This window comes from Bufo gargarizans, chromosome 11 (assembly GCF_014858855.1).
Source record: "Bufo gargarizans isolate SCDJY-AF-19 chromosome 11, ASM1485885v1, whole genome shotgun sequence".
Classification (NCBI taxonomy): Eukaryota; Metazoa; Chordata; class Amphibia; order Anura; family Bufonidae; genus Bufo; species Bufo gargarizans.
Window position 1 is genome coordinate 26,150,384 of NC_058090.1, and position 12,234 is coordinate 26,162,617.

The window sequence follows — 12,234 nt, forward strand, 5'->3', positions numbered from 1 at the left end:
TGCCTGTGACCCTGTGACCCAGCGCCTGTGGGCCGTCGCCGTCCTGTGCTGGCCTGGTCGAAACTGTGGTGCAGGAGGAATAATCGCGGGCACACTACTGAGTTCATATCTGGCGGGCATTATTTATAGGAACCGCACCAGCTGTTCTGACGTCCTGCCTCCGGCTGTGACGTATATCCGGTGGCAGTGGCAGGACGTGAGAGCAGCTGGTGCTGTTCCTGTAATGACGATATGAACTCAGTGCGCCCGCGATTTTCCCTCCTGCACCATGCGGATGCGATGCGCTGTGTACAAATCGGCAAAAGGCCGCTCCCGACGGCCTTTTGCCTGGCACGGATGGGCCTATTTTATGGTAGGGGCCTGGAGCTGCAGCTCCATCAGCCCCTACGTTAATCCGGCCCTGCCCCCCCCCCTATTGGTAGGAGTGGGCTGGTCCTACGTTTTGCTAGGAGGGGGAAGTTTGAGTGCAGACAGAGAGGAGATAGGAAGCACATGCCAGTGCTCCTACTCCAAGCGGCCATGACCAGTTCTCCTGTGAGCACTTCACTCCAGGAAGAGTATCAGAATCGAGAACACTGCTTCCAAAAAAGCTTCAGTGTGCCTGGACAGCAGAGTGATCAGCAACATTGCAGCTTTACAGACGCTGCTGTAGGTGAGGGACTACAGCTCAGACACCCTTCACCTAGACCTCATCCAGACCAGTCAAACACCAAGCCTGTATCACATCATTGATATCTATATCCAAAAGTGTCATTTAATTGCCACCTAACCAGCCACCATACCTCATCACCTGGTGACCGAACCTGCGCCCCACAAATTATATTTTGCAAGTAACGAGACACCCTTTATACGTTTACTTCTGGCCTGATTCTTCAAACCACCTTTCCACTGCACTGATCCCCAGGGAACAATGGCCTAAGGGAGTACACCGTGACACAACACTTCATCAGGGCTACTACCACTCCTATCCTCTACACCGGCTCCTCAGGGGTCCACCATGGTCACTAATTTCTGTTGACTTTGGTTTTTCTGTGTCATCTCCTGAGCAGATTGTTTCCTTTTTTTTTTTTTTCCTTCTTCAGTTTTGGACCCTATGTGGGAATTCACTGACCCCAAAGCGCGGTGTTTTTGGGAAGACGGGTGACCTACAGACCATACTGTGCCTGGCGTGTGCGAGGGACGAGGTGACCTATTCCGGAGCGCTGAATGGAGACATATACGTATGGAAGGGCATGAACCTCGCTCGGACAATCCAGGGGGCGCACACGGTGAGCACCACTATTTTCATGGACTGATCCACACACAGGGTAGGCTGAGATTTGTAGTGCCACGTAAAGTCCAGAGATCACTTTCTGACGAGTATCCGAGTTTCAAATAGACTTCAGCTTGCTGAATGGAAACGCAGCTTATGGGTTTGTTACAGTGTAGATAAGATTCTGGGACAGGGGGGAGGTTTCCGCCATTGCTCCATTCTGCTCACAGAGGACTGATACATTGTAACAAATTCTCAGCTGTGTGAGCGGGACTGGGCACAGGCAGTCACCATCAATGCTGAGCTCTGATCCCACAAGGGAAACCCGGCTCCTCCATCCAGACCGGATCTCTGCCACTAATCTTTTAACCCCTTCTCTACCAGGCAGGGATCTTCAGCATGAACGCCTGCGAGGAGGGATTTGCCACCGGCGGACGAGACGGCTGTGTGCGCCTGTGGGATTTAAACTTTAAACCTATTACTGTTATCGATCTCAGGGAAACAGACCAAGGATATAAAGGTACGGCGATGGCCGCCGACGTACACTCTTAAAGGGACAGTAGTAGAGGTGTCATATTGTAAAATGTCAATCAGACACTTGTCACCTAACTTTCCCAGAGTCCTGATTATGAAATCTGCTTTGTTGTGTAGGGATTCATCCTCCACCCACTAAGTGCGACATAACGAGACAGATTTTATGTGTAGGACTGTGGGAAAGATTGGCGACATTTCCTGTGCGAGGCTGTAGTGGCGGCCATTGCATCTTTACCAGACCCACGACTGGATGGCACGTGATACAACATCATATTGCTGCATAATTAATCTGTCCGGACGCCAGAGGCGTGGTGACGGCCATATTGGTTGTCACCCTGGAATCCCTAACTTGTCACGAATATCTGAGAGCTAAAAATAATCTGTTTTAATAGATAGAGAGTTGGTGACGCAGCGGGAACCGATCATCAATACGGTGCCATGGCATTGGGACATAGCCCCCACCCCCACCCGCATACTGAGCCTGATCCGCTCTCAGCACAATCTGTTCCTCGCAACGAGAATTGAGATGTCGCCGCAGTTCCTGCAAATGAAGGAAAATTACCCGTCTGAGACTGAGAATCAAATCATATCTCTCCTCTGACCCAATTTCATATTGTGCTACAGATGGCAGTAGCCCAGGGTGTGTGATGACACACAGTGCCCCCTGGTGGAGGACATCCTCCCTGCAGCTGTGCTGCTGCTTAGGGACGTTCATCAACGTTATTTTATAATGGCGCCATTTTTCGTCCCGCTATGTCCTGTGCATTTCCCTCTTAAATCACCAAATTCCCAGTACTGATAAATCCCTGATGTGTCAATGTATGACACCCAGATCCGTCAGGACAGGGTGACGATCAGTATGGCTGCCGTGACATTGCCAAGCACACCAGTTTTCCACCAAGCTTTCCTACGCTCCTCCTAAACCGAGCCATGGTTGCATCACTAGACAGGAGGTTGAAGTGGGGGGTGCATAGCTACTAGGTACAATTGCCATTCAGATGTGTGGGAAAGCTGGGTGATAAAGGGCTCGCTAGGACTGATATTCAGCTTTAGTGGGCGACAAGTGCAAAGTAGCAGATAAAGAAAATGGTGCTGCGTAACTGAAAAACTGACATTCAGGATTCTGGGAAAGCTGGGTGGAAATCAATATGGCTGCCAGTACATGACACACAAGGGTAAGGTAATGTGCACCTGTACCACCGAAAAAATGTTGTAGGCTTTATGTCAATCAGAATTCCTGCTGTTGGTGCTTGATCTTGTGACCACTAGGTGGCGCTGTTCTCTTTGGATTATTAAAGGACATCTGTCAGCAGTTTTGTCCCTATGACACTGGCTGACCTGTTACATGTGCACTTGGCAGCTGAAGGCATCTGTGTTGGTCCCATGTTCATATGTGCCCGCATTGCTGAGAAAAATGATGTTTTAATATATGCAAATGAGCCTCTGGGAGCAACGGGGGCGTTACCATTACACCTAGAGGCTCTGCTCTCTCTGCAACTGCCGCCCCCTTTCCATCTCTTCACTTTGATTGACAGGACGAGACAGTGAAAACTTTATTACACCTGGTCCTATCAATCACAGTGCAGAGGGCGCGGCAGATGCAGAGAGAGCAGAGCCTCTAGGTGTAATGGTAACGCCCCCGTTGCTCCCAGAGGCTCATTTGCATATATTAAAACATCATTTTTCTCAGCAATGCGGGCACATATGAACATGGGACCAACACAGATGCCTTCAGCTGCCAAGCGCACATGTAACAGGTCAGACAGTGTCATAGGTACAAAACTGCTGACAGATGCCCTTTAATAATCCCCAGAGATCAGCGCCACCTAGGGGTCACAATATCAAGAACCAACAGCAGGAATTCTGATTGACAAAAACTGCAGCTTTGTGGTGTCCAATCACAATGAATGACCTGTATTTCCACACATAAGTTTTCGCCCTTTTGCTTCCAGGTTTATCCGTGCGGAGTGTGTGCTGGAGGGGAGACCACATACTGGTGGGGACGCAGGACAGCGAGATCTTCGAGATTGTGGTGCACGAGCGGAACAAACCTTTCCTGATAATGCAGGGACACTGTGAGGGCGAGCTCTGGGCCCTGGCCGTCCACCCAACTAAACCGCTGGCGATTACCGGGAGCGACGACCGATCAGTGAGGTCTGCAGCCTGTCCCTGTCGTGTGAATGGCTCGTCAGGGCTCATTTAAAGGGGAATGCCCACCAAATATGAAATATGTCATTTTTGGTGGTTTGTAAAGATCTCTGCCCTCCTGTATGCAAGATTGGGGGAGGCGGATGCTTTCTGCATTACCAGGTACCAGAGTAAAGGAACTCTGCTGTATTTGGAAAAGCTGGGGTTGTCACCCAGCTTTTCCATGCCCTGGTCTGTCTATAACCCACTAACAAGCGATCGTCTTTTCACCCAAGCTTTGGATTCAGCTACTCATTAGAGATCCCTGAGGAGTTATCACCCAGCTTTCCCATAGTCGTGAATGGCATATATGGCTATATCAATGGATTTCTACCCAAATTTGGTATTCAGGGATCTGGTAAATCTAGGTAATGTCCAAGACGGCTCCCAAAAGAGTTGTCACTCAGCTTTCCTATGCTCCTGAATGGCAGTGATAAGAGGGGATGCATCAGTGGTGTCAAATCTAGGAGAGCAGGGTGACCACCAGTATGGCTGACGTCATCACCCAGCTTTCCCTGGAGCAGATACCAGTAGCTGTTTATAGTAAGTGACGCCCCCTGTATATTATGTGGCTCTGCTGAGTCATGACGCTGTTTCCTCCCCATCTCAATCCTTTCTGTGTAATGAATTCTGGCCCGCTCTCCGGATCATTAGCGACTTGGCTCTGATCCACCATGAGATGATCCCGACTCCCATTTCCCGTAAAAGCCTTTTCAATTATCCTGTCAAAATCTTTCAGCGGACCGCATAACATTAAAATAAGTAATGATCGCCGTCCCATGGCCCCCGCCACAGCCGTGAGTCACCTCATCTTCCAGTATGTCATGATAGACAAGTCACCGCTTTGTTTTAAAGGGCCAGTAACCGTATAATCCCGATGCTCATGAGATCCCATTCATGTTCTCACCAGCGGTAGAATGACTCTGAGCCCCCCACCTCCTATTGAAGACAGATCCAGCTTTTGGGGATCGCAACCTGTGCGGCTGTGTCTCCGGCTCCCGAGGAAGGAATGCAGATGGTCTGGCGTCCAGGGCGTGTGACATCACAGATCTTAGTATTAGTTGTATATGTGTGTAATTTATATTGTGAGCAGTGTCATTAGATTACTTTATGTATGGTGGTGGTGGCGTTATTTGGGCACTGTATGGTGGTGGCGTTATTTGGGCACTGTATGGTGACGTTATTTGGACACTGTATGGTGGTGGCGTTGTTTGGGCACTGTATGGTGTTGGTATTTGGGTACTGTATGGTGTTATTTGGGCACTCTATGGGGGTATTATTTGGGCACTGTATGGTGGTGGTATTTGGGCATTGTATGGTGATTGGGTACTGTATAGTGTTATTTAGGCACTCTGTTGGGTTATTTGGGTACTGTATGGTGGTGGTATTTGGCCACTGTATAGCACCAGTGTATGGGTAATGTATGGTGTTATTTGGGCACTGTGTGGTGGTAGTGTTTGTGCCATGTATGGCAGTGTTTGGGCACTGTATGGCAGTGATATTTAGGTACCGTATGATGGTATTATTTGTGCACTGTATGGTGGCGTTATTTGGGCACTGTATGGTGTTGGTATTTGGGTACTGTGTGGTGTTATTTGGGCACTCTATGGGGGTATTATTGGGTACCGTATGATGGTATTATTTGGGCACTGTATGGTGGCGTTATTTGGGTAGTGTATGGTGTTGGTATTTGGGTACTGTATGGTGTTATTTGGGCACTCTATGGGGGTATTATTTGGCCACTGTATAGCAGCAGTGTAATGTATGGTGTTATTTGGGCACTGTGTGGTGGCAGTGTTTGGGCACTGTATGGCAGGGATATTTGGGTACCGTATGATGGTATTATTTGGGCACTGTATGGTGTTGGTATTTGGGTACTGTATGGTGTAATTTAGGCACTCTATGGGGGTATTATTTGGCCTCTGTATAGCAGCAGTGTATGGGTAATGTATGGTGTTATTTGGGCACTGTGTGGTGGCAGTGTTTGTGCAATGTATGGCAGTGTTTGGGCACTGTATGGCAGTGATATTTGGGTACCGTATGATGGTATTATTTGGGCACTGTATGGTGGTGGTGTTTGAGCACTCTATAGTAGTGGTATTTGAGTATTGTATGCTGGTATTGGGTACTGTATAGTGGTATTTGGGCAGTGTGTGGTGGTATTGGTATTTGGGCATTGTATGGTGTTGGTAGTTGCGAACTGTATGGTGGTAGCATTATTTGGGCACTGAATAATGGTGGCTTTACTTGGGCACTGTCTTATGGTAGTATTTGGGTACTGTTTGGTAGTGTTTGAGTACTGCATACTGCGTACAGTATACTTTTGCAGTGTGTGGTGTACATCATATGACAGTGGAAGTATAGTATTGTACATTAGTACATTTCTGAGTAATTTGATACATTTTCCTTGCACAGCCATTACCCTTTTAGACCTTTTTCCGTTTTTGCAGTGTTGTGCTGTCCTGACATAGCCAGACCCTTACCCCACTATATCTGATAAGTGGTCTTCTCTTCCTGGGGGTCACTGTCTGATTGATGCATTATACTTGCAGGATCTGGAGTCTGGTGGACCATGCGCTCATTGCTCGCTGCAATATGGAGGAACCAATCCGCTGCGCAGCAGTCAGCACAGATGGCATCCACCTAGCGCTGGGCATGAAGGATGGATCCTTTACTGTACTCCGTGTCAGGTGAATCTGTAATCCCTGTACCCGAACCAACCCTGAACCCCCGACGTCTCAGCTTCCCATAGATTACAGTGCCAGACCACTTTCCCTGCCCGTCGCTGCATCACCCATGGAAAAGGGGCTCACCTAAGCTGGGGGTCCCCTTCTCCACAAGCTTTAGACAGAGTGTGCCCCTTACTCTGGGCTGCTCAAGTGGTCACACAACTAAAGGTACTGCCAGGAACATGGAGAAGTGGCTCACAGGTTTTTGGATTCTTGGCAAATTGTAATAGACACTCAACATAATTAGGATTCCTAAGGGTACAGCAAAACTGGCGGCCAAGACTCGGGTGGATGCAGCTGATGGCGCACTGGCATGCAGTTTTACAATGCTTAATAATTAGTGTATAAAGGAGGCCTTAAAGACTATGTACACCTTCAGAGGTATTTTTAATGATTGCATTGTATTCATTTGGGGCTAAAAAACAATTTTTTTAATTGGTCTTTATTAAAAATGTTGAGACGTTTCTGAGGTACAGGGGTTAAAAATCAGTCTGTTTGCAAGCTGACAGTTCATGTATAGCTCTTATCACTGTTCTCCTGACCTCATAAACACTTAGTATAGCTCAATTCTTATCAGATAAGAATATGGCTTAAATAACTATTTATAAGGTCAAGATATAATAGCCACACATGAGCCGTCAGATGATGGGATTCAAATAAAACAGACTGCGGCAGCTTGCAAACAGACTGATTTTTAACCCTTGTACCTCAGAAAGGGCTGAACTTTTTTTAGCCCAAAATCAGTAAAATGCAGAAGGTGTCCATAGCCTTTAAAGCCAGAAGTCTTCTATAATGTGGGGTTCATGACTTCTCTCTAGGGACATGACGGAAGTCGTGCACATCAAGGACAGGAAGGAAGCCATCCATGAGCTGAAGTACTCGCCAGACGGAAACTTCTTGGCTGTGGGCTCCAACGACAGTTCCGTGGACATCTATGGGGTCGTCCAAAGATACAAGAAAGTGGGCGAGTGTCTAGGATCGGTGTCCTTCATCACACACATGGACTGGTCCTCCGATAGTAAATATATGCAGACCAATGATGGAAGCGGCAAAAGAATGTTCTACAGAATGCCAGGTCAGTGCCATTGTCCAAGCAAAAGACAGAATATCTGATCAGAATGAATGTTCTAGAGCAGTGCTCTCCAACTCGTGAGCAACTACAACTGCCAGCATGCCCTAAGAGTCTGCATGCTGAGAGTGGTAGTTTTGCAGTTTTAGAATGATGTCACTGCCAGCAATGTTCTATGGAATGTCAGCAGATCTGTTTGTAAGAGATTCCCAGGATCAGTGAAATCTACGTGGATCCTGCTCTGATACTTCATGATTGCTTTATTCCCAGGGGGCAAGGAGATCTCCAGCAAGGAGGAGCTGAAGGGCGTGCAGTGGGCCCGATGGACGTGCGTCACCGGAACCGAAGTGAATGGCATCGGTCCCAAATATTCTGACATCAATGAGATCAACTCTGTAGATGCCAATTATCTTGGGCAAGTGTTGGTGACGGCCGATGACTACGGGATAGTGAAGCTTTTCCGGTATCCATGTCCAAGAAAAGGTGACACCTCCAGTGTAATTATATCATTATATGTTCCTGATCTATTGCAGCTGGTATAACCTGGGCATCTTCTGTATGTAATTATGTATGTACGACTGGTATAAGTTATACATCTTCTGTATATAATAATATGGACCATGCTGGTATAACCTGGGCATCTCCTGTATATAATTATATATGTACAGCTGGTATAAGTTATACATCTTCTTGTATATAGTGATATGGACCATGCTGGTATAACCTGGGCATCTCCTGTATATAATTATATATGTACAGCTGGTATACGTTATACACCTTCTTGTATATAGTGATATGGACCATGCTGGTATAACCTGGGCATCTCCTGTATATAATTATATATGTACAGCTGGTATAAGTTATACATCTTCTTGTATATAGTGATATAGACCATGCAGGTATAACCTGGGTATCTCCTGTATATAATTATATATGTACAGCTGGTATAAGTTATACATCTTCCTGTATATAGTGATATGGAGCATGCTGGTATAACCTGGGCATCTCCTGTATATAATTATATATGTACAGCTGGTATAAGTTATACATCTTCCTGTATATAGTGATATGGAGCATGCTGGTATAACCTGGGCATCTCCTGTAAATAATTATATATGTACAGCTTGTATAAGTTATACATCTTCCTGTATATAGTGATATGGACCATGCTGGTATAACCTGGGTATCTCCTGTATATAATTATATATGTACAGCTGGTATAAGTTATACATCTTCTTGTATATAGTGATATAGAACATGCTGGTATAACCTGGGCATCTCCTGTATATAATTATATATGTACAGCTGGTATAAGTTATACATCTTCTTGTATATAGTGATATAGAACATGCTGGTATAACCTGGGCATCTCCTGTATATAATTATATATGTACAGCTGGTATAAGTTATACATCTTCTTGTATATAGTGATATAGAACATGCTGGTATAACCTGGGCATCTCCTATGTATGATTATATATGTACAGCTGGTATAACCTCGGTATCTAATGATAATGTTATATATTATAATTCCCTGTTGCATGAATATATGTCCCGTGAAGTTATTGTCACCAGTTTCAATCAAATATTCATGATGAGCCATTCATTTTTGAGCTTAAGTTAATTACTCGGTGACACGCGGTCAGATTTACGTGGCGAGGTGTTTTCGTCTTGATTGAGTCTTTATCCTCAGGAGGTATGAAATAATGATTTATTTATTTAGAGCATACAAAACATTACATAATCAATCAAAGCCTACAATTATCATTTTCTCCCCAAACCCAGCCCAATAAACCAAACCCAACCTCCCACCCCCGCGGTGCGTCTCATTCTCTTTATAGAAGGTAATAAATAAGTAATGAGGGAAGAGGAAAAAGTCTCGCAGGAAGAAAACCTACCATTTCCAATCTCCCCATATCTTAAACCATTTTTCCAGAGTTCCTTTGAGAGTACAAAATATTCTCATCTCTCTTAACCTTGCTTACTAGATATATCCACTCATTGAGCCTTGGGGTATTTTGAGAAAGCCATTTGGCTAAAAGAAATAATTTTAACCAAGAGAAACTTTCGGTACTTAAGGTGAGAAAAGCCATTCAGTATACAACATTCAGGAGTCATTGGGATTACTATCTTAAGTTTTTGTGTAATAAAATTACAAATTGATTCCCAATATACTTTCTCATCCATCTCATAGGGGGACACAGGCCTTGACCATGGGTATAGCTGTTGCCGCTAGGAGGCGACACTAAGCGCACAAAGTGTAAGCTCCTCCCTCTTCAGCTATATCCATTCCTGCAGGGACCAAGCTAATCAGTTTTAGCTTAGTGTCTGTAGGAGGCAGACCTTCCTGCGTTGTAGGTCTGCTAGTTAATAAATTTGTCTCTTTTTTTTCTAGTGGGAAGCTTCAGGCAGTCCGGGTAAAAACATCCTGCACTCCCACCCAGGAGACGGGAGACCAGGGGGTCACCCAAACCCCCTGCTCGTTCCCGCTCTCTAGAAGAAAAGGAGGACCAGAAGTCCCTGTAAAAACCTCACCATGGCCGCCCCAGCGAAAGTCCACTCTGTTCCGGTGTAGTGTCCCTCACCAAGGGGCCGCAAACCGAAGGTGGTGATCCAGCTGGAGCCAGGGGGACAGAGGATTTCGGACAGGCGAGTAGGAGCAGTGCTCGCCTCCACCCTCCCTCTAGTAAGCCCCTCAGTACCCCTCTCAGTGCCCCCCTCCAGGACCCTGGCCAGTATTCCCTCCTCCCCACGTGTGGACTTGACAGCAATCTCCTTTTAGGGGTAACATACCTGGGACGCTGCTGCAGCAGTTTGTAGTTTTCCCATTCGACCTGGCAACGGCTCCCAGGGTCTTTACGAAGGTTTTGGCTGCAGTCATGGCCCTGCTCCATGCCAGGGGGATCGTGGCGATCCCTTACTTAGACGAGATCCTGGTGAAGGGTCCGTCGTTCCAAGGGAATCGGGTCCTCAGATGGTGGATGGCCTCTCCGATGTCTCAGTTTGTTTCTCCATCTCCGTTGGAGGGTGTTAACAACAGAGGGAAGCGGGGAGAGAGTGTTAGAAAATCTCTCGGTCTAGGGGTCACGCAAGAAGCGCTCCCTTCCAATTAATGTTCTGGAGTTGGGGGGATTCGGCTCTCTCTGCAACACTGGGCCAACCATCTCAGGGTTTGTCCAGCGGTGGCATACATCAATCACCAGGAGCCCGACAGTCATGGAGGAGACGGCACTGATTTAAAGCTGGTAGGAGAAACGGCAATTCACATTCCAGGCGTAGACAATTGGATTGCAGACTTTCTCAGCCAGGAGCGTCTCGATCCCGGCGAGTGGGCTCTTCACCCGCAGGCCTTTCAGGACATCTGCCAGAGGTCGGGTCATCCGGATGTGGATCTCATGGCCTCACGGTTCAACAACAAGGTCAGAAGACTTTGCACGGTCCAGGGACCCGAGGGCCCTGGCATGCGATGCACTGGTGATCTCATGGAGTCGGTTCACGTTTCCTTACATGTTCCCACTTCTTCCGATCATTCCACGGATTCTCAGGAAGATCAGGTCCGAGGGACTGCCCGTCATTCTTGTGGCCCCAGATTGGCCACGCAGGGTGTGGCACGCATCCCTAGTCACACTTCTCGCCGATGAACCTTGGCATCTTCCTCTTCGGGAGGACTTGCTGTCGCAGGGGCCAATCTTCCACCCGAATTTAGGGTCGCTACATTTAACGGCATGACTGTTGAAGCCGCCATACTGAAGGCTTGGGGTTTTTCCGATGCAGTGGTCCAGACTCTGATTCGTGCCAGGAAGCTATTTTCTTCCAGAATCTACCACCGGACCTGGAAGTCCTACTTTAGTTGGTGCGAGCGGAGACAGCTGTCTCCTGTTCGCTTTTCTTTGCCGCGACCTTTGGCTTTCCTGTAGTCGGGCATGGACTTGGGGCTGCACATGCTGCGCCCCCTTTCCGTTTTCCATTGGATCCTTGGGATCTTAATCTAGTGCTCAACGCTCTCCAATCTTCCCCATTTAATCCTTTGCAGCAGGTGTCGCTGCGCCTCCTGTCTTATAAGGTGGCTTTTTTGTTGCAATTACTTCTATCCGTAGAGTGTCGGAACTCGCGGCTCTGTCATGTTGGTCGCCCTTCCTGATCCTCCATCAGGATAAGGGTCCATTCACACGTCCGTTGTTTCTTTCCTGATCTGTTCCGTTTTTTGCGGAACAGATCTGGACCAGATCTGGAACCATTCATTTTCAATGGGTCCTGAAAAAAATCGGACAGCACAATGTCAGATTTTTTTTCAGGACCCATTGAAAATGAATGGGTACAGATCTGCAAAAAAACGAACAGATCAGGAAAGAATGGACGTGTGAATGGACCCTAAGGTTGTCCTTCGCCATGTGCAGTCCTTTTTGCCGAAAGTGGTGTCGACATTCCGGGTGACTGCTCATTCGGCATGGGCAGTGAGGGCC

General features: G+C 47.1%; 1 protein-coding gene across 8 annotated transcripts in view; it reads left to right on the plus strand.

Moving 5' to 3' along the window:
• Window positions 1-12,234, plus strand: part of EML5 (EMAP like 5) — a 114,467-nt gene that overhangs the window by 46,339 nt on the left and 55,894 nt on the right. For 6 of the 8 annotated variants that reach the window (XM_044271778.1, XM_044271779.1, XM_044271780.1 and 3 more), the window contains exons 5-10: window positions 1,083-1,268; window positions 1,637-1,772; window positions 3,739-3,940; window positions 6,526-6,663; window positions 7,521-7,777; window positions 8,042-8,254. In XM_044271778.1, coding sequence (XP_044127713.1) covers window positions 1,083-1,268; window positions 1,637-1,772; window positions 3,739-3,940; window positions 6,526-6,663; window positions 7,521-7,777; window positions 8,042-8,254 — 1,132 coding nt within the window. Of the gene's footprint in view, window positions 1-1,082; window positions 1,269-1,636; window positions 1,773-3,738; window positions 3,941-4,985; window positions 5,028-6,525; window positions 6,664-7,520; window positions 7,778-8,041; window positions 8,255-12,234 lie in introns of those variants that run through there. The other 2 variants (XM_044271783.1, XM_044271784.1) reach the window with 2 other exon arrangements.